The sequence below is a fragment of the Bos mutus genome, chromosome 29 (genome assembly GCF_027580195.1).
Source record: "Bos mutus isolate GX-2022 chromosome 29, NWIPB_WYAK_1.1, whole genome shotgun sequence".
Taxonomy (NCBI): Eukaryota; Metazoa; Chordata; class Mammalia; order Artiodactyla; family Bovidae; genus Bos; species Bos mutus.
In genome coordinates, this window is record NC_091645.1 from 27052912 (window position 1) to 27076669 (window position 23758).

At 37.6% G+C, this 23758-nt stretch overlaps 1 protein-coding gene and 2 pseudogenes across 1 annotated transcript; all 3 read right to left on the reverse strand.

Moving 5' to 3' along the window:
• Nucleotides 1-1057: 1057 nt before the first annotated feature.
• Nucleotides 1058-1989, reverse strand: LOC102285377 (olfactory receptor 8B3-like; annotated as a pseudogene).
• An 8333-nt stretch (nt 1990-10322) lies between these two features.
• Nucleotides 10323-11336, reverse strand: LOC102285666 (olfactory receptor 8C8-like; annotated as a pseudogene).
• Nucleotides 11337-22505: 11169 nt separating this feature from the next.
• On the reverse strand, nt 22506-23501 carry LOC138986220 (olfactory receptor 8B3-like). Its single transcript, XM_070365025.1, has one exon. It carries the CDS (start codon nt 23484-23486, stop codon nt 22506-22508), a length of 981 nt encoding a protein of 326 aa, XP_070221126.1. The 5' UTR covers nt 23487-23501.
• Between the last annotated feature and the right edge of the window lie 257 nt (nt 23502-23758).

The following is a 23758-nucleotide window of genomic DNA, read 5'->3' on the forward strand; positions in this document are numbered from 1 at the left end:
CAGGTCCTATTCTTTTAATAATAGATACTTTCAAACATCCCAAATTCAGTTTTCTTAATTTTGCAGAAAAAGTAACCTCCTAATTTGAGTCAATCATCTCACCAATATACAAGCCCAAAATGCCTTCCTTTCCCAACCAATGAAACTCTTTGCTAAACAAGCAAGCATCAACAAAAAAGGTAACACATGGCATGAGAGAAATTCTGTAATAAATAATAGTCAAGCTACAAGTTAAAAATATTTTCTCAAAGTACAGTCTTACTGAAACAGATAGAACAGAATGAATTTGATATAAGCAGTTTACAAATTAGTAGACTTGAAATTAGAAGGCTAACAGTTTAGTCTAAATTTTTTTTTTAAAGCTGTGACTTTAAATCATTAACCGTTCTGAACTTGATTTTACTATTGATGAAATAAATATATTTATATGATGTGTGTGTACTGGTTTCACTGCACAAAGGTAAAAAGAAAATACTTGCCAAAAGCTACATTTAAAATATTTACAGACGTAAAATGAATTATAGTCAAAGCTGTTTTAGAAACTTCAGTATCTGGCATTTAAAGGAAACATTTTTTCATAGAGAGTGGATACATGGGAGTAGAAATCAGAGATTACGATGCATGCTTCTAAAAGTAAGTGGCAGATAAGCACAACTCCAATGAAACAGTGCTACTCTAGTGTTATCTAGGTGATTTTCTTCATTTGTTGCTCATTATATCAGAGGTATCTCAAATTTGAGCACTTGAAGACCATTTTCTTTTTCCAGTAAAAACTAAAAGTTTGAAATCACAATAAAGCACAGATAACATTTCTAATTTAATGTTATTATTTAATAGGAAAAATGGGGAAGGGGTAGGATATTGTGTAAATAGTTAGAAAAAGAAGTTTCAGATAGAAAAATTGGGAGCAAATTACTGAGAAACAGCACATATTTTCTTAATCATTTTATGGAAAAAAAAAGGATAATAAGGCTGAAACTAAAAATATTTAATTAATTTTTAATTAGCACAGAATCTCCTTGTCATATCAATAACTGCATAGAAGCATACTCTCTGATCAAAACCATCTAGGCAGGGTTTTTTTCAGAGCAAGTTTAACATCTTTTTTCCTCAAACTGTAGATTAAGGGGTTCAGCAAAGGAACCGTATTGGTGTAAAAAACAGAAGAGATTTTTCCTTCATCCATAGACACAGCAGAAGATGGTTTGAGATACACAAATGAAATTGATCCAAAGAAGAGAGAAACAGCAATGATGTGGGAACTGCAGGTGCCAAAGACTTTGGATCTGCCCTCTTTGGAGCTGATCTGAAGGATGTTGGAGAGGATGAAAACATAAGAGACAAAGATGGTGATACTGGGCACAATGACATTGAACCCTGCTGTAATGGAATCTACCAGCTCATTGACATAGGTGCTTATGCAGGAGAGCTTGAGCAGAGGCATGATATCACACATATAATGGTTGATGGTGTTTGCCTCACAGAAGGTCAGTCTCAGCATGCATTCAGTGAGAACCATGGCACCAGCAAATGCCATGAAGTATGAACCGAGCTTAAGGCTGGAACACACTTTAGGGATCATGGCAACATTATACAAAAGTGGGTTACAGATGGCCACATAGCGATCATAGGCCATTGAGGTCAGCACATAGCATTTGGAAATGACAAAAAAAAACTGAGAAAATAGAGCTGGGTCATGCACCCCATGTAAGAAATAATATTCTTCTTTGATATGAAGTTAATCAGCATTTTGGGTGTAAACACAGAAGAGTAACACAGATCTATGAAGGACAAGTTAAAGAGGAAAAAGTACATGGGCATATATAGGTGTGAACTCAGCCCAATAAGGATTAACAAGCCCAAATTTCCCATCACAGTGACCATATACATTACTAGAAAGAGGAAGAAGAGCGGGAGCTGGAGATCTGGTTGGTCTGTTAATCCCAAAAAAATGAACTGAGTCACGGAAGAGCCATTTCCTGGAGCCATTCTTCTCTAAGTAAATCTGTGAGCACAGGAGAAAAGGTTGACATAGAGGAAAAACAGCTTTTCTCACAGCAATTCTTCTCGCATAGTGATGTATGCACAGGGAATGACTAAAACTATCTAAAACTTGACCCATAGAATTTCTTTACCATTACCATGGAGATGCGAGACAAGAGTTTTCCCTTCTAAGGTGTTATAAACTAAGCAGCAAAAAATCACCAAAGTTTAACCTACAGAGTGAAGGGAACAGCTGCCATATGCAAACATAACTGTTGGGGGGGAAAAGGGGGCAGGGGAGGGAAAAGAAGTTTGAACCAGGACAGAATTTTCCTTCTCTCATCTCACCATTTCTTATTCATGCACTTGGACCCACCCCTTACAAGTAAATTGAACCCCGTGAACCAGAGTCCACTAGGCTCCTCTGTGCATGGGGATTCTCCGGGCAAGAATACTGGAGTGGGTTGCCATTCCCTCCTTCAGGGGATCTTCCCAACCCAGGGATGGAACCGCTCTCTCTCGGTCTCGTGCATTGACAGGTAGGTTCTTCACCACTAGTGCCACCTGGGAAGCCCAAAATTGAAGGCAGCAGCCCTCAGACCCCGATGCTTTTCTCTAATGAAGATTAGATCTGATGGAGTAGGAGTCAAAGAAACTGTCTTATATAAGATCCTTGGTCTCCATCTCAAACAAGGAAAAGGCGAATATAAATGGAATTCAGAAATTCACCCTCCATAAGACAGAAAATCCAAATTCTTTCTTCTTATTATTGCTATACCCCTGATCCAGGAAGGTCAACTTCAGATTCATAGGTTTTGGTTTCTTTGATTCTAAGAAAATGCCACCTGCAATTAATCTCTGATATTTCCTGGAAAGTATACTCAGAATTATAGATCATCATCTTGAGTATGACTTTTCACTCTATCAAGGAGCAGAAAGCAATAATGGCCTCTATTAATACCATTCTTGCCACGCAGTAAGTCACAAAAGATATATTGTGAGTGCAATGGTATAATGTACTCAGATATAAAAAGGGCAGCAGCTTCCTCAGTCTCTTCCCCCAGGGAACAGTTTCTGGGTGTAATAGGTAACTAAGGGGATTATATTTACACCTAGACCACAATGTGTCTTTTGTTCATTATGCAATCAACATTTCATTCAAGTTTTTCCTTCACTGCAGGGATTGTTAACCCTCCAAGGACAAGCCAAAATTGACAACCATTTCCCATTAGTGACACGCAGAAGACCAAGCCCCAGAATCTCCTCCTCTGTATGACCACACTGATTCAAAAACAATTTCTGTACAAATTCCCTTCGTAAGAAACCCAAAACTTAGTTAAAAGGATCCTGCACATGGTTTGAGCATGATACCAGTTATGTTGAAGTTGTTAGAAATTTCAAAATAAACTCTTGCCATATACCTATGGTGGTCCAAAACCACATGACTGGAACAAACTTCCCCCAGTTCCCAGATCTTCCTGGGGAGAGAAAGAGATGTACAACATATTCAAAGCCCCAATTTTTCTAGAGGCTGTTGTGAAGACTGGCTTCAGGATAGCCTGTGCCAGAAAGCTGAGGGGACATAAGGTATGGCATAGTTTAGCTGCCTGAGGTGAGAGAAAGAATTGAGATAGCAGTCTGGGCTAGAATTCACCTCCCCTTGGCTTAACACAGCTAGCTGTAGAAAATACTTTTCCTACAGCTTCTCCTTGATTAAGGAAAATGTGCTTTGTACATCCAATGACCCGATTTATCTGGGGGCTGCTTGAGGAATTGACTTTAGTCTTCTTTGTTTTAAGAGCCTGATGGGATTCTGCTGCTGCTGCTGCTGCTAAGTCGCTTCAGTCCTGTCTGACTCTGTGCGACCCCATAGACGGCAGCCCACCAGGCTCCCCCGTCCCTGGGATTCTCCAGGCAAGAACACTGGAGTGGGTTGCCATTTCCTTCTCCAATGCATGCAGTGAAAAGTGAAAGTGAAGTCGCTCAGTCGTGTCTGACTCTTAGCGACCCCATGGACTGCAGCCCACCAGGCTCCTCCATCCATGGAATTTTCCAGGCAAGAGTACTGGAGTGGGGTGCCCTTGTCAAGTACCTGAGAGCCACTATAAATAAAGTGGATTGTACTTTTACAAAGTTAAAGAGGTTTGCTTTTTCTAGCCAGGCTTAATGATGTGGGTCTTCTCAGTACAAAGCCAGTTCATGAGGACTAAAACAGGTTACTATTTGTCTATATATAGACACAAATGCAGAAAGTCAAGGTAAAATGAAGGAAAGTCCAATTACATTTAAAAAAAAAAGTCTTTCCAAAAGAGCCTAAAAAGTGGCCCTAATGAAATGGATACATGATTTACATGACAGAGATTTCATTTAACTGCCATAAAGATGCTCATTGTAGTCACAAAACAATACATGAACAAAGTGAGAATTTTAGTGTTATGAATACTAAGCAGAACATTCTTTATGAATCTTTATGAATCCAAAAAACACAATAACTGAACGGAATAATTCACTAAAAATTCAAAACAGCAGACTAAACAAACTGAGGAAAGGAGTCTAAAATTTGGGGGAAAAAAGAATTGGAAATAATTCAGTAAATGGAGGAAAAATAAAAAAGAATGAAAAATAGTGGGTAAAGCCTAAGGGATTTATGAAAAATGTCACCTGGACCATATAGGCATTATAGAGATTCAGAAGAAGAAAGTGAGAAATGAAGCAAAATGTTTCTTGAAGAAAAATTGGCTGAAAAATCCCTGCATCTGTGCAAGGAAATGTATATCCAGAACCAGGAAACAAAAAGGATCCCAAAGAAATCAACAGAAAAACACACTTTACAATCAAGTTATAAGAAATCAAAGACAGAATTTTTTTTTATTGAAGTGTAGTTGATTTACAGTATGTTGTAAGTTTCAGATGCACAATATAGTGATTCAATATTTTTATAGGTTATACTCCATTTAAAGCTATATTAAAATACTGACTGATTCTCTATCCATATATCTTTATTTTATACATACTGATCTGTATCTCTTAATCCCCTCCTTCCTTTACTGTCTGTCACATCTTCCCTCTCCCCACTGATAACCACTACTTTGATCTCAGTATCTGTGAGATTGTTCCTGTCCTATTATATTAACTTTTTCCTTTTTATTTTTTATGTTCCATATATAAGTGGTAACACAATATTGGTAATTCTCTGTCTGCCCTATTTCACTAAAAAATATTCTCTAGGACCAACCACATTATTGCAAATGGCAGGATTTCATTATTTTTATTGGCTGAGTTATATATTATGCATATTAATATATACATATATAGCCCAGCTTTAAAAAATATTATATATGATACTTTGCCATTAAATATATGTGTGTATACATATATATACACATGTGTATATATATATATACGTATATATACATTTTTGCTGTTATTCGGTCACTAAGGGCATATCTGACTCTTTGCAACCCCATGGGCTGCAACACACCAGGCTTACTTGTACTTCACTATCTCCCGGAGTTTGCTTAAACTCATGTCCATTGAATCAGTTATGTCATCCAACCATCTCATCCTCTGTTACTCACTTCTTCTCCTGCCCTCAATCTTTTCCAGGATCAGGGTCTTTTCCAATGAGTGGGTTCTTTGTATTGGGTAGCCAAAGTATTGGAGCTTCAGCCTTCCAATGATTACGGGTTGATTTCCTTTAAGATCAACTGGTTTGATCTCCTTGCTGTCCAAGGGACTCTCAAGAGTCTTCTCCATTACCACAATTCAAAAGCATCAATTCCCCTAGATCATTACCATTAAAGCTCATCACTTACTTTAGGTTCTCTTTTGATGTATATTATATGGGTTTGAACAAACTTATAATGACATATATCCACCATTATAGTATAATACTGAGTAGTTTCATTGGCTAAGAATTAATCTGTGCTCTGATCCTTCTCTCCCCTGGCAACTAATGATGTTTTTACTGTCTCCATAGTTTTGCCTTTTTCAAAATGGTATGTAGTTGGAGTCATATAGTAGGTAGCCTTTTCAGATTGACTCTTTCATTTAGTAATATGAATTAAGTTTCCTCCAGTCATTTCATAGCTTGATGGCTCATTTCTTTACAGTGCTGTATAATATAACTGTCTGGATGTGCCACAGTTTATTTATCCACTCACCTTCTGAGGGGTATTTTATTAGCTTCTAGGTTTAAGTGATTATGAATAAATCTGCTATAAAGATCCATGTGCAGGTTTTTATGTGGATGTAAGTTTTCAATTAATTTGGGTAAATTCCAAGAAGTGTAATTTCTGGATCTCATGGTAAAAGTAGGATTAGTTTTGTAAGAAATTGCCAAACTGACTTCCAAAGTGGCTGTACCATTCAGAATTCCCATCATCCATGAATGAGAGTTCCTGTAGTTCCACATTCTCTCTAGGAATTCATGTTGTTTATATTCCAGATTTCAGCCATTCTAATATCGTGCACTAGTATCTCGTTTATTAAAAAGTATCTCATTTTATTAAATCATGATTGATTTATAATGTTATGTTAATTTCTGTTGAATAGCAAAGTGATTCAGTTATACATATCTCTGTATATATATTCTTTTTCATATTCTTTTCCATTATAGTTTATTATAGGATAGCAACTGTAGTTCCCTGAGCTATACAGTAGGGCCTTGTCTATCCATTTCCTATATAATAGATTGCACATGCTAATACCAAACTTTCAATCTATCCATCTCCAACCACCACTCCCTTCCCCTGGCAACCATGAATTTGTTCTTTATATCTGTGTGGTTCTATTTCATTGTTGCTTTCATTTGCATTTTCTTGATGCCATATGATGTTGAGCATCTTTTCACATGCTTATTTGTCAATTGTTTATCTTTTTGGTTAGATATCTGTTAAGGTCTTTGACTCATTTATAAATAACCTTGTTTTCTATTGTATAGCACATGGAACTCTGCTCAATGTTATGTGCCACCAGGATGGGAGGTGGATTAGGGGGAGAATGGGAACATGTATATTTGTGACTGAGTCCCTTGGCCATTCACCTGAAACTACCACAACACTGTTAACCAGCTATACACCAATACAAAACAAAAATTTGAAAAAAATAAAGAAAGCATCAAGTACTTGGAAGGATCTAGAGAATTTTATGGTTAGTGAAATATCTCATATAGAAACATAGAATAAGATACCAGTTACATGGGAATCTAAAATATAAAACAAACAAAGTAAAAAAATTACAGGTGACTAGCAGGGAGAGAGGCAAGATGAGGGTACAGGATTAAGAAATGAAAATTACTATGTATAAGGCAGATAAGCAACAAGGAGTTACTTTATAGCACAGGGAATTATACAATTACCTTGTAATAATTTTATTGGAGTATGATCTGTAAAAACACTGAAACGCTATGCTGTACACCTGAAAATAATGTTATAAATCAACTATATTTCAATAAAAATGCATTTAAAAATAAATTCCAGCATGCAAAGATGTTTGCAGTTAGAAAATTATAATAAAAGAGTCTTGGACAAACCAAAAGGAGTTAATACTATATTTTGAGTGGCCTGATGTAAGATTTCAGGCACAGGAATCAAGGGAGGTAAATAGAACTGGCAAGAGAACATTTAGAATGAAAGACCTATATAGCTATCTACTACTACTACTAAGTCACTTCAGTCGTGTCCGACTCTGTGCGACCCCACAGACAGCAGCCCACCAGGCTCCGCTGTCCCTGGGATTCTCCAGGCAAGAACTCTGGAGTGGGTTGCCATTTCCTTCTCCAATGCATGAAAGTGAAAAGTGAAAGTGAAGTCGCTCAGTCGTGTCCGACTCTTCGCGATCCCATGGACTGCAGCCTACCAGGCTCCTCTGTCCATGGGATTTTCCAGGCAAAAGTACTGGAGTGGGTTGCCATTGCCTTCTCCAATATAGCTATCTAATCTTATCTAAATAATTTATTTCCAAAATATTTTGTATACAATATTTACATGATTCTGTGTACTCTTAAAGTATGTCTACCAAGTATTTAATTAAGAAGACTAGCAAGAACTCACAAAGCTATATGTCATCACAGTTTTTAATTATAAATAGGTCTATTTATACAAATAATTTTTCCAGTAAAAAGACAATCAGCAAAATCAATGACAGCACCAAATTCACTCACACTAATTTGACTAAATTCAAAACTTATCTATCTCATAACATTTAGCTAGATTTTTTACAACAAATACACATGGGGGAAAATATAACTATAAGTACTGAATCAACTATGTTGGAAATATTTTATGACCATGGTAGATATTAAGTCAAATGTTTAATTATTTATTAAACCATAAATGAATGTCCAGGGAACATCTAGTAAGTCTGTTATGTTTGATGATAAAAAAGAAAAACAGGTATTTTCAACCTTTATCATATTAACATAATTATCTAAAAATTGAAAATATTCTTATATTTAAAGATGAATTATGATATGATTTTATCTACTAGATAACATTTCCAAATAAAATCATCAAAATTCTAATGTAAATATGTGCTTGTTTGTGGAATGTAATTTTTCTATCAGGTTTTATGAATGAAATATCAATTACTGATCAAAAATTCTCTTTTAACTTATTTTATTGAAGTGTAGTTATGTACAATATTATATGAGTTACAGATGTACAATATAGTGATTCACAATTCTTAGAGATTACATTCCATTTATAGTTATTGTAAAAATACTTGTTATATCTCCTGTGTTGTACAATATATCCTTAAAGCTTATTTTATACATAATAGTTTATACCTCTTAATCACCTATCCTTTTATTGTTTCTTCCCACTTCCTTTTCCCCACAGATAAACAAATTTGTTCTCTACATCAATGAGTCTATATCTCTTTTGCTGTATTCACTAATTTTTTACAGTTTTCTGATTTCACATATAAGTAATATCATCTTTATCTTTTTTGCCTGACTTAAATAACTTAGCATAATACCCTCCAAGTCCATTGATGTTGCTGTAAATGGGAATTTTTCATTCTTTTGATGGATGAGTAATATTCCATTGTATATATTTGCCACATCTTATCCCTTCAATCTGTTGGTGGAGATTTAGGATACTCCCGTATTGTGGCAACTGTAAATAATGCTGCACTGAATATTGGGGTACAAATATCTTTTTGAATTAATGCTTTCATATTTTTAAGATATATATACAGGAGTGGAATTACTGGACATTTGGTATTTCTATTTCTAGTTTTCTGAGATAACTCCACACTGGAAAATTCCCACTTTCAAGCTCATTCAGAAACAACTCTCCAGAAGTTCTCTCTGGCCCTTCACAGTTCTTTCTTCCATTTTTTTCACAAGATGAACAGTGGCTGCAAAAACTGTCTCTGCAATTTTAGCTGTGTGATTCTGAGCAAGTCACAGAACTGTTTCCTCAGCAAAGAAAAATCAGATAAGGAGATTTATTTTTTAGACCATTTGTAAAATTCTATAACACATTATTTTCTACCGATTTAAATTTTCCTCTAATAGAGGGAAGGAGTCAAATTTATGAACTAAAAGAGTAAATATCAACAAGACAATGTTTCTGCCAAATACTTTGTTTTCTTTTGAAAAGTGGGAAACACATCTTTCTTTGCAAAGGGGAAGCCCTCTTACATAGTTAGACAATGAATCCTGACCTTATGTTTGATAACATACTCTGTAGTCAAATATACCACTGTGCAACTTTTAATCACAATTACAATCCACTGATAGGCAAGTTGATAACAATTTCAATTATGTTTATGACAACATATCAATTGACCAATAAACTAAAAACAGGCATTTTTATTGGTGTGGATTGAGAACGGTAGATAGAATAGTTTAGCTTATTCATTCTCAAGTACCCTCAAGAATAAAAGAATTATGGTTCAACAAATTATTCAGTTTCATTATCTTTTTTTATGTGGCACCTAAAATACAGAACAGGAGCTATTACTAAAAGAAAATCCAGAAAGTTTTTGGGAATTTTTACATCTTTACCGTGTCCACATTTTTGTCATTACTTCTCTGTGTTAATGGAGTGGTAACTAATGACAGCACTGATACAGGAAAGGGCTCTATGTAATTGAAAGCAAGAAAGAAAAAAAATGGTCAAACAGCATACTACTCTATGGCATACCTTGGATGAGCTGACACACAAGGGAAATAGTAGTGTTATCATCAGGTGGGAAAGGTTATTGGTCCCTACTCTCCAAATGCTATGGGATCACTTAGGGCTGAGGATGATTCTCCAGCCAAATAGGCCCACAGTGTTACATTATGGGGCAAGAGAAGAATAGGCATCAGACATTAGGCACGAATCCTGTCAAGAAGACATGAGGAAGACAAAGGAAAATGTGAAAAAAGAACGAGCAGGAAAAAAAGAAAGACAACAAAGAAAAGGTGGCCTAAATGGTTTGGTTCCGTTTGTAATTCTCTTCAGGATTTTCTTCACAGCAATTTTGACATCCTTGTTCCTGAGGCTATATGAGAGGGTTCAGCACGGGTACCACATTGGTGGAAATGAGTGAGAAAAAGTTTCCCTCTTCCACAAATCCAGAGGATGATGGTTTGACAGTGAGCAGCCCAAATCCATAAAATAGACCAACTGTTGTAATATGGGAAAACAAGTGCTCAAGGCTTTGGACCAACCTTTAGATGATGGTATACGAAGAATATTGGAAAGAATCAAAGTGTAAGAAATAAAGATAATGAGGCTAGATACTATTACAACTGTCCCCACAACAGCAGAAACTAAAATCCTGTTGGCATAAATGCTGCTGCAGGTGAGCTGTAGAAGCGGGAAGATGTCACACATGAAATGGTTGATGATGTTGGAATCACAAAAGTTCAGCCTCATCATACACCCTGTGTGGACCGTGGCTCCAGGAAACCCCATCACATATGAACCAGGCATCAGCAGAGAACACACCTGAGGGACACGGCCATTGTGGGCAGCAAGGGCTTACAGATGGCCACATGGCGATCATAGGCCATGGCTGTCAACACACAGCACTCAGAGCTACAAAAAAGCAGAAGAAAACGAGCTGAGACACACATCCTGTAAAGGAGATAGCATATTCTCAAAAATAAAGCTCATTAGAATTTTGAGGGTAAAGACAGATGAGTAATGAAGATAAATAAAAGAGAGATTGAAGACAAAAAAGTACATGGGGGTGTGCAGGTGTGAATTTAGACAAATTAGATTCATTAAGCACAAATTGTCCACCATAATGATCATGTAGTTCAGCAGAAACAGGAAAAACAGAGGTAGCTGGAGTTTAGGTTGTTCTGTCAATCCCATAAGGATAAACTCAGTCACAGAGGGCGCATTTTCCATATTCATTTACTACACAGTCGTGATCTGTAGGAACAGGGGCAGAAACTCAGATTCACAATGGACCTTCATGGACTTTCCCTGTTTCCCGAGTGAGAGCTGGATCTTTTTATAACCACAGGGTTGTCTAAAGAGACTCATCAAAGCATCCAAAATACAAGACTTGTAATGACTATTCCCGCAGATTCCTCATTTTCTTCTTTCTGCCCTTACTCCTCCTGTTTGTCTCTGTGCTTAAAAAATACCGGTAGACTCCCAGTGTCTCTGCACATCATTCTTCCTTCTCTTCAGGCTCTGTTCAGGATCTGGGCTGAAAAGAACAGTAAATAGGTGGTGTTCCCCAGAACCCTCAATTTATACAGTCTGAAGTTTGAAAGGAATTGAGACAAAGGTGATTCAACCCTCACCTTCTTTTTCCTCGATGCCTCACTGACACTGAACCATAGGACTCCTTCTACCCTATGATGCTTAGAAGGTCAAAGTTTCTCACAAGGAAGAAAACAGTATCCATCACTGTGGTCATCAGTCTTTGACAAGCTAAGGGAACAGGCCATAATTTTTATATGAAAATTCTCCCAGAAGGTTTTCTTCACTTGCAAGGACAATATCCACCTTTAGTTCAATTCAGTTCAGTCGCTCAGTCATGTCTGACTCTTTGCAACCACATGGACTGCAGAAACCCAGGCCTCCCTGTCCATCACCAACTCCTGGAGTTCACCCAAACTCATGTCCATTGAGTCAGTGATGCCATCCAGCCATCTCATCCTCTGTCATCCCCTTCTTCTCCTGCCCTCAATCTTTCCCAGTATCAGGGTCTTTTCAAATGAGTCAGCTCTTTGCATCAGGTGGCCAAAGTATTAGAGTTTCAGCTTCAACATCAGTCCTTCTAATGAACACCCAGGACTGTTCTCCTTTAGGATGGACTGGTTGGATCTGCTTGCAGTCCATGGGACTCTCAAGAGTCTTCTCCAGCACCACAGTTCAAAAGCATCAATTCTTTGGTGCTCAGCCTTCTTCACAGTCCAATTCTCACACCCATACATGACCACTGAAAAAACCATAGCCTTGAATAGATGGACCTTTGTTAGCAAAGTAATGTCTCTGCTATTTAATACGCTATCTAGGTTGGTCATAACTTTCCTTCCATGGAGAAAGTGTCCTTTTTTTTAATTTATTTATTTTAATTGGAGGCTAATTACTTTACAATATTGTATTGGTTTTGCCATACATGAACATGAATCCGCTATGGGTGTACACGTGTTCCCAATCCTGAATCCCCCAACCTACCTCCCTCCCCATACCGTCCCCACGGGTCATCCCAGTGCACCAGCCCCAAGCATCCTGTATCCTACATCGAACCTGGACTGGTGATTCATTTCTTATATGATATTATACATGTTTCAAGTATCTTTTAATTTCATGGCTGCAGGCACAATCTTCAGTGATTTTGGAGCCCAAGAAAAATAAAGTCAGCCACTGTTTCCCCATCTATTTACCATGAGGTATGGGACCAGATGCCATGATCTTAGTTTTCTGAATGTTGAGCTTTAGGCCAACTTTTTCACTCTCCTCTCTCACTTTCAACAAGAAGCTCTTCAGTTCTTCTTCATTTTCTGGCATAAAGGTGGTGTCATCTGCATATCCGAGGTGATTGATATTTCTCCCGGCAATCTTGATTCCAGCTTGTGCTTCCTCCAGCCCAGCATTTCTCATGATGTACTCTGCATATAAGTTAAATAAGCAGGGTGACAATATACAGCCTTGACGTATTCCTTTTCTTATTTGGAACCAGTCTGTTGTTCCATGTCCAGTTCTAACTGTTGCTTCCTGGCCTGCATACAGGTTTCTCAGGAGGCAGGTCAGGTGGTCTGGTATTCCCATCTCTTTCAGAATTTTCCACAGTTGATTGTGATCCACACAGTCAAAGGCTTTGGCATAGTCGATAAAGCAGAAATAGATGTTTTTCTGGAAATCCAGCTTTTTTGATGATCCAGTGGATGTTAGCAATTTGATCTCTGGTTCCTCTGCCTTTTCTAAAACCAGCTTGAACATCAGGAAGTTCACAGTTCACATATTGCTGAAGCCTGGCTTGGAGAAGTTTGAGCATTGTATGAGATGAGTGCAATTGTGCAGTAGTTTGAGTATTCTTTGGCATTGCCTTTCTTTGGAATTGGAATGAAAACTGACCTTTTCCAGTCCTGTGGCCACTGCTGAGTTTTCCAAATTTGCTGGCATATTGAGTGCAGCACTTTCACAACATCATCTTTCAGGATTTGAAATAGCTCAACTGGAATTCCATCACCTCCACTAGCTTTATTCATAGTGATGCTTCCTAAGGCCCACTTGACTTCACATTCCAGGATGTGTGGCTCTAGGTGAGTGATCACACCATCGTGATTATCTGGGTCATGAAGATCTTTTTTGTACAGTTCTTCTGTGTATTCTTGCCACCTCTTCTTAATATCTTCTGCTTCTGTTCTTGCATGAATGGTCCCTTGGTATCTCTAATTTCCTTGAAGAGATCTCTAGTCTTTATCATTCTATTATTTCCCTCCATTTCTTTCCACTGATCACTGAGGAAGGCTTTCTTATCTCTCCTTGCTATTCTTTGGAACTCTACATTCAAATGGGTATGTCTGTCCTTTTCTCCTTTGCTTTTCACTTCTTTTCTTTTCACAGCTATTTGTAAGGCCTCCTCAGAAAGCCATTTTGCTTTTTTGCATTTCTTTTTCTTGGACATGGTCTTGCTCCCTGTGTCCTGTACAATGTCACGAACCTCCATCCATAGTTCATCAGGCACTCTATCTATCAGACCTAGGCCCTTAAATCTATTTCTCACTTCTACTGTATAATCATAAGGGATTTGATTTAGGTCATACCTGAATGGTCTAGTGGTTTTCCTTCCTTTCTTCAATTTAAGTCTGAATTTGGCAATAAGGAGTTCATGATCTGAGCCACAGTCAGCTCCTGGTCTTGTTTTTGCTGACTGTATAGAACTTCTCCATCTCTGGCTACAAAGAATATAATCAATCTGATTTCGGTGTTGGCCATCTGGTGATGTCCATGTGTAGAGTCTTCTCTTGTGTTGTTGGAAGAGGGTGTTTGCTATGACCAGTTCATTCTCTTGACAAAATTCTATTAGCCTTTGCCCTGCTTCATTCTGTACCCTAAGGCTAAATTTGCCTGTTACTCCAGGTGTTTCTTGACTTCCTACTTTTGCACTCCAGTCCCCTATAATGAAAAGGACATCTTTTGGGGCTGTTAGTTCTAAAAGGTCTTCTAGGTCTTCATATAACCATTCAACATCAGCTTCTTCAGCGTTACTGGTTGGGGCATAGACTTGGATTACTGTAATATTGAATGGTTTGCCTTGGAAATGAACAGAGGTCATTCTGTCATTTTTGAGATTGCATCCAAGTACTGCATTTCAGACTCTTTTGTTGACTATGATGGCTACTCCATTTCTTCTAAGGGATTCTTGCCCACAGTAGTAGATATAATGGTCATCTGAGTTAAATTCACCTATTCTAGTCCATTTTAGTTCGCTGATTCCTGGAATGTCGATGTTCACTCTTGCAATCTCCTGTTTGACCACTTTCAATTTGCCTTGATTCATGGACCTAACATTCCAGGTTCCTATGCAATATTGCTCTTTACAGCATAAGACCTTGCTTCTATCACCAATCACATCCACAGCTGGGTATTGTTTTTGCTTTGGCTCTGTCCCTTCATTCTTTCTGGAGTTATTTCTCCACTGATCTCCAGTAGCCTATTGGGCACCTACCGACCTGGGGAGTTCATCTTTCAGTGTCCTATCTTTTTGCCTCTTCATACTGTTCATATCCACCTTAATGAGCTCCAAAACAGTCAGTTGACTCAAGTAGAATTCATTTCATACACTGTAGTTCTGGGGAAATTGATTAGAAGCACAGAAAATAATTCTCTCCCTCGTGATTTCCTTTCAAGTTAAATGAGCCCACTGACAGTAGAAATTAATGGGTTTTTTTTCCATTCTGTGTCACAGATCTTTTGAGACACAATATACTACTCAGTTTACAATTTTAAAATAAGTATTCTCCTTAATCCCCAAGGCAGAGGAATGTGTGTTCCAATATTTACTTTTTTTATCATCTCTTGGAGTCTATGCCCAGTTCCTAAAACAAAAGAATAGGTGGGGCATTGTTGCTTTACCATGTAGTGTTGGCTTCCAGGTACAGTATTGCAAATCAATAATAATTATATATTTATCCTCCCTCTTGAGCCTCCCTCTCCTCATCATCCCACCCATCCAGGTTGTCACAGAATGCCAGTCTGGGCAGTGTTCATATAGTGCTATGTAGCAGCTTCTCACCATCTACCCATTTTACATATGATAGGGTATATATGTCAATCCTATTCTCTCAGTTAGTCCCAACCTCTCTTTTCCCCTTTTTGTTCACAAGTTTTTTCTGTACATCAGTGTCTCCATTCCTTCCTTGTAAATAGGTTCATCAGTACTGTTTTTCTAGATTCCATATATATATGTGTGTGTGTGTGTGTGTGTGTGTGTGTGTGTGTTAATCCTGGTAGCTCAGCTGGTAAAGAATCTGCCTGCAATGCAGGAGACCCCTGTTTGATTCCTGAGACAGGAAGTTCCCCTGGAGAAGGGATATGCTACCCACTCCAGTATTGTTGCCTGGAGAATCCCCATGGACAGAGGATCCTGGTGGGCTACAGTCTATGGGGACACAAAGAGCTGGACAAGACCGAGCAACTAAGCACAGCACACATATAGTATTTGTTTCTCTCTTTCTGACTTACTTCACTCTGTGTAATTGGCCCTAGGTTCATCCAGCTCACTAAAACTGACTCAAATGTGTTCCTTTTTATGGCTGAGTAATATTTCAGTGTATATATGTACCACAACTTCTTTATCCATATACCTGTCGGGAACAGTTAGGTTGCATCTGTGTCCTGACTATTGTAAATAGTGCTACAATAAAATTGGGGTATATGTGTCTTTTTCAATTATGGTTTTCTCAGGGTATATGCCCAGTAGTTGGATTGCTAAGTCAGTGGTAAAGAACCTGCCTGCCTGCCAATGCAGGAGACATAGATGCAGTTTCAATCCCTGGGTCTGGAAGATACCCTAGAGGAGGACACAGCAACCCATTCCAGTGTTCTTGTCTGCCGAATCCAAAGGACAGAGGGACCTGGTGGGCTACAGTTCATAAGGTCACAGAGAGTCAGACACAACTGAAGTGACTTAACTTGCTTGAATCCACAAGGTTGTTTTATTCCCAGTTTTTAAAGAAATCTCCATACTGTTCTCCATAGTGGCTATATCAATTTATGTTCCCACCAACTGTGCAAGAGGTTTTCCTTTACTCCACATGCTCTCTAGCAATTATTCTTTGTAGATTTTGATAATGGCCATTCTGACTGGTGTGAGGTGATACCTTATTGTAGTTCTGACGTGCATATCTCTAATAATGAGCTATGTTGAGTATTTTTTTCATGAGTTTATCAGCCACCTGTATATCTTCTTTGGAGGAATGTCTATTTAGGTCTTCTGCCCATTTTTTGGTTGGGTTGTATATTTTTCTGAGAGTGAGTTGTATGAGTTGCTTGTGTATTTTGAAGATTAATCTTTTGTCAGTTGTCTTATTTGCAATATTTTCTCCCATTCTGAGGGTTGTCTTTTCATTTTGTTTATATTTTTCTTTGCTGTGCAAAAGCTTTTGCATGCTTAGCTGCTCAGTCATGCCTGACTCTTTGCAACCCCATAGGCTGTAGCCTGGTCTGGAGTCCTCCAGGCTCCTCTCCATGGGACTTTCCAAGCAAGAATACAAGAGTAGGGTGCCATTTCCTTCTCCAGGGATCTTCCTGACCCAGGGATCAAACTTGCATCTTCTTCCATGTCTCCTGCATTGTAGGCAGGTTCTTTACCTGCTGAGCCATTGGGGAAGCCCTAGTTTAATCCCATTTTTTAATTTTTATTTTTATTTCCATTACTCTAGGTGGTGGGTCAAAGAGGATCTTGCTGTGATTTATGTCAGAGCGGTCTGCCTACATTTTCTGAGTTTATAGTTTCTGACCTTACATTTAGGCCTTTAAGTTTATTTTTGTGTATGGTGTTAGGAAGTGTTCTAATTTCATTTTTACATGTAGCTGTCCAGTTTTCCCAGCACCACTTATTGAATAAGCTTTCTTTTCTCCACTGTATAGTATATTATTGCCTCTTTTGTCAAAGATAAGGTGCCCATAGGTGTGTCGGTTTATTTCTGGGCTTTCTATCTTGATCCATTGGTCTATATTTCTCTTTTTGTGCCAGTACCATACTTTCTTGATTACTCTGGCTTTGTAGTATGTTATGAAAGCAGGAAGGTTGATTCTCCAGTTCTATTTTTCTTTCTTGAGATTACTTTGGCTATTTGAGGTCTTTTGTGTTTCCATAAACTTGTGAAATTTTTTGTTCTAGTTCTGGGGAACTGTCTTTGGTAATTTGATCAGATTTCATTGACTCTATAGACTGCTTTAGGCAGTATATTAACTCTCACAATATTGACTCTTGCAATCCAAGAACATGATACATCTCTTCATCTGTGTTGTGTCATCGTTCATCAGTATCTTGTAGTTTTCTGCATACAGGTCTTTTGTCTCCTTAGGTAGGTTTATTCTGAGATATTTTATTCTTTTAGTTGCGATGGTGAGTGGGATTTTTTTTTCCTTAATTTTTCTTTCTGATTTTTTGTTATTAGTGTATAAGAATGCAAGGGATTTGGGGGTATTGATATTGCATCCTGTGACTTTACTAAATTTATTGATTAGCCCTAGTAATTTTCTGATGGTATCTTTAGGATTTTCTATGTACAGCATATCCTCTGCAAAGAGTGAGAGTTTTACTTCTTCTTTTCCAGTGTATATTTCTTTTATTTCTTTTTCTTCTCTGATTTCCATGGGTGGACTTCCAAAACTTTGTTGAATAACAGTGGTGAAAATGGCTATTAATTGTAATTGTCTTGTCTTGTTCCTGATCTTAGAAGAAATGTTTGCAGTTTTCTACCATTGAGAATAATGTTTGCTGTTTTTTACATATTACTTTTTAAAGAACTTTATGAAGTCATTTTAACAGAGAAAAACAAATCAAAGGGAAAATCCATTATCCCACCACCACCACCAAAAAAGAAAAGAAAAACCCTCAACATTAAAATAATCATTGCATATGTATTATTAGATATTTCAGATGTAACAGAAGTATTTGGGGAAGTCTCCAGTTTCAAAAGTTGTTTACTAGTAAGCAAACCCTGCTGGATCTTCCCCATTGGCTCCTTCAGATCCCCACTCCATCCTTCTGCAACGTTCTCTGGACCCCTCCCTGAAGGCTGGCTTTTGTGGGCTACATCAGTGGCTCCCTGGTTACCTGGTGTCTACTTGGGAACTGTCAGGGGAGGCACTAGCTGAGAGGGAAGAAGGGAGAGGCAAATTACATGCATGGGACTAAGACATACAAACTACTAGGGAAAACAGATAAGCAAAAAGAATATATTATATAGTAATTATGACTATTAATTGTGATAATTTTTAACAGAGTAGAGCATATAAAAGTAACAACATATCATGCTGTACACATGAAATTAATATGAATATGTAAATCAACTATGAAAGTGAAAATGAAGTCGCTCAGTCATGTCCAACTCTTCGCAATCCCATGGACTGAAGCCCACCAGGCTCCTCCATCCATGGGATTCTCCAGGCAAGAGTACTGGAGTGGCTAGCCATTTCCCCAGGGATCAAAGCTGGGTCTCCCACATTGTAAGCAGACGCTTTACCATCTGAGCCACCAGTTTGGGCAACGAAGTGAGGGAAGACAGAATATTTGCTAAAGGACTATTGTCCAGCTCCTAAGTATACATCTAAGGGACTGCACCAAGTTAGGCCTATTTCCATGTGCTTACTGGCCATTTATACATGCCATTTACACACATGGATGTGTCTTTCAAATGATTTGCAAATATATGAAACTGTATTTTATCATTGAAATATATTTGTTATTAAATTGCCATGTATTTTGGATACAATAAATTTATCAAATCTATGCACTGCAAATATTTTTCTAGTACACGGTTTGCTTATGAATATTTTTATATGTATTCTAATTTTAATGAAGTTTACCTTTTTTCTCCTCTTTGGGATCTCCTGTTTACTAGATGTCTAAGAAATCTAGGCCTACACGAAGACATTTTCCTATGTTTTTTTTTTAGACACATTTAAGTTTTGTGTCTATTGTTTTGATCCACTTTAAATTAATTTTTGTGTATGTTGTTAAATAGAGATCAAGTTTAATAGTTTTCTCATGAAAGTTAATATTTCCAAGCATCAGGTTCTTAGTTTTTCTTTCTCTCTGGAACTGGCTTATTACTTGGTTAAAAAACAATTAACTGTATAGATAAGGATCTTTTTCTGAATCTTCTATTTTATCTGTTATTCATTCATTTGTTTTATAACGAGAAACTCTGTCTTTATTTGAACATTACACTAAGCTTTAAAATCAGTAAGTTCTTTGTGTCACTTAAAGTTCTCCAAGGAGCAAAGGCCAAGAAATATTAGATTTGCAAGACATTTATTACTTCCCTGATAGCTCAGTTGGTAAAGAATCTGCCTGCAATGCAGGAGACCCTGGTTCAATTCCTGGTCAGAAAGATCCGCTGGAGAAGGGATAGGCTACCTACTCCCATACTCTTAGGCTTCCCCTGTGGCTCAGCTGGTAAAGAATCTGACTGGAAGGTGGGAGACCTGGGTTCGATCCCTGGGCTGGGAAGGTCCCCTGGAGAAGGGAGCGGTTACCCATTCCAGCATTCTGGCCTGGAGAATTCCAGGGACTGCATAGTTCATGGGGTCTCAAAGAGTCAGACACGACTGAGGGACTTTCACTTTCTTTCACTTTCAAGACACATTATAAAAAAGTCAATGAAGGCTAAAATAGGCAGCTGAAAATCCATGAGAAAGGGCTTCAGACCTCAATGAAAATCTGACATCTAAGAAAGGAGACAGAGAAGGAAAATCCCAGGCCACAGTGCAGTTCTATAATTCTCATTAATAATGATAGAAAGTCTCTAACCAAAAACTGTCTATCAGGAGATACATGTATAATATATAACATATAAAATGGCCAGCTCCTGTGTGACCCACCAAGCTAAACTGTTGGCTGAGGACATCTCAGAGTAAGCATGGACCCTGCCTGAACACTGGTGGATCCAAAGCAGTATAAGCTATAGACAGTGACTGATGCTCCCCACAGCTGCTTATCTTGACTGGGAGCTGAGCATCATGTCTAGAGCTGTGAAAGTCCACCCTCAAAAAAATAAATGATACCCCAAAGTTCTCTCTGATTTATTTAGTTACTAGTATTTGTATTTATTATAATATTCCCTTAATTATTATTTATAACAATAAAATTTATTATTGTTGTTACTCAAACAAGATAACACAATTTAACAAGTATTTCTTATCCTGCAAATACATTTGATATTCTAAATATACAAGCTGAAAAGGCACTGGAGAAATAGGAAACTTACAGAAAACAGCATCTACTTTAAATCTGTTAATTACCTTATCAGTGAGACAAGGTGCTACAATCAAATGTTGAAATCCTAACGCCCCAATGATGATGATATTAAAAGAAGGGACCCTTAAGAGGTACTTAAGTCATGAGGATGGAACCCTAACAATTGAGATTAGTGCGTTGTAAAAGACATTTCACAGAAATCACTAGCCCCTTCCACCAAGTAAGCATATAATGAGAAAGGTGTAGCCCAGAAATGTGCCCTCACTCATTTATGCTGTTACTCTGATCCTAGACTCCCAACATTCAGAACTGTGAGAAATAAATTTCTGTTATTTATAAGTCATTGAGTCTGTGGTATTTTGTTACACTACCCTGAATGCACTGAAACAGGTTTAAATAAGCTCAAGAACCATTGAAAGGAATACAGTTTATTATCATTAGCATATGACTTTTTTCATGATAAATCTCATTAGATGAATAAAACAATGTCTAACATATTTCTCCTAACTTAATGTGCAATATTTTCCTTTAAAGTGATAAATAACAAACTCTGCAGTAAGAACTATATGCTATTTTTCAAAATATTTTATGTCATTTTATATAATAATGAATGCAAGTTTTATAATAAAGCAGCCAGTCCCCTTACTGGGATCCTAAGGTACATGTGTTTTATTCCTTTAATTGTATTCTGTTAATGCCATCTTTGGCAATAAAAGACGGAACTACATATATTCTCTTTAATATTACATGACCTGGCCTGATGGAGGCTCTCAAAAACAGGTGATACTATGGTACAGATATTGCAATTTGCCAAGGGCATAAGAAAGGACAAAACTAAAAAGTAAGTTGATAAGAAACAGAACAAAAGGAAAAGATCAGAGACTATGATAACATTTTAAGCTATATACTAGTTTGTATTAAGACAATTTATTGAATCCTGTTGCCTATACCAGCAATATTATCAACAAGCATGAGAATGCTTCTGTAGTATTTGGCACTTCTGTGTTTAGATAGGCAAAGTGTAATTTTAAATTTCTATGATTTACACTTTATCACATTTGTACAGAGTAGGAGTAACACAGAAGATGGAAGTATAAAAAATTGTATTTAAAAAAGTCAGCATATTTGTTCCTTTTATAAACAAGTTACTATTCAGTAAACTGATATGAGGTACAAGAAATACAGGGGACAAATATGAGATAAGACCAGCAATGAGGGAGTAATAAGACAAGTCTATTATTCCAAATATAACACAATCTGTAGAAGCAACATGGTGATAAACAAAGAATCTTCCTGAAAAACAACAATAAAAACTTGAGTTGTTTTATAATATTGCCACTTCAAATTAGAACATGGTTCTCCTCTGGGTTTGTTTTTTTTTTAATTTAAATTTATTTATCTTAACTGGAGGCTAATTACTTTACAATATTGTATTGGTTTTCCCATACATCAACATGAATCTGCCACGGGTGTACACATGCTCCCCATCCTGAACCCCCCTCGCACCTCCCTCCCTGTACGATCCCTCTGGGTCATCCTGGTGCACCAGCCCCAAGCATCCTGAATCCTGCATCAAATATGGACTGGCAATTCGTTTCTTATATGATATTATACATGTTTCAATGTCATTCTCCCAAATCATCCCCCACTCTCCCTCTCCCACAGAGTCCGAAAGTCTGTTGGATTTTAAACAGGGATTTCCTCAGTGTCACTTTGATATCCTTGTTCCTTAAACTATAAATCAAAGGATTGAGCATGGGTACCACATTAGTATAAAAAACAGAAGAAATTTTTCCCAGGTCCATGGATTCAGGAGAAGAATATTTAAGGTACATGAATGCTGCTGAACCAAAAAAAAGAAAAAGAGAAATCACATGGGAGCTACAGGTACTAAAGGCTTTCGATCTTCCTTGAGAAGATTTGATATGAAGAATGCTACTAAGGATGAAGATGTAAGAAATTAGGATGGTGAAACTGGGTACTGTGATGTTAATACCCACGACAATGAGAACTACCACCTCATTGACATAGGTGCTGGTACAGGAGAGTTGGAGGAGTGGGAGGATGTCACACAAGTAATGGTTGATGACATTCACATTGCAGAAGGTTAGTCTAAGCATGCACCCTGTGTGAGCAGACGCTCCAGCAAACCCCATCACATATGCAGCCAAAGAGAGCACCAAACAGACATGATGGGACATGGAGACCTTATACAGCAGGGGATTACAGATGGCCACATAGCGATCATAGGCCATTGAGGTCAACATATAGCACTCAGAGATGACAAAAAAGAGAAAGAAAAACAGCTGAGTCATGCACCCCACATACGAGATGGTATTCTCCCTGAATACAAAGTTCATCAGCATCTTGGGGGTGAAAACAGAAGAGTAACAGAGATCAATGAAGGACAGGTTGAAGAGGAAATAGTACATGGGGGTGTGGAGGTGAGAATTTAGACCAATAAGAATGATCAAGCCCAGGTTGCCCACCATGGTGACAACATAGATCATTAGAAACAGGTGAAAGAGGGGTTGCTGGAGCTCTGGATGGTCTGTTAATCCAGCAAGAATAAATTCAATCACTAAGGAGTCATTTCTAGCCAGCATTCTATTTTCAACTTCAGAAATCTGTGAGAACAGAAGAAAATTTCATTAGCAGGAAAAACAGCTCTTTCCTTACAGAATCACTTTTATATGAGTTTTACTTATGAGACACCATCTCAGACTGGCAGAAATCATGTAAGTCCTCCTCTGCTTCATAGTGTCTGGAGGCACGCACATCTCAACATTTAAATCACTCTTTTTTATTAAATTTATTTATTTATAATTGAAGGATAATTGCTTTACAATATTGCATTGTTATCTACCAAACATCAACA

Excerpts from the sequence above, each read along its gene's own strand:
- LOC138986220 (XM_070365025.1), bottom strand. The coding sequence starts at position 23,486 with ATGCTGGCTAGAAATGACTCCTTAGTGATTGAATTTATTCTTGCTGGA.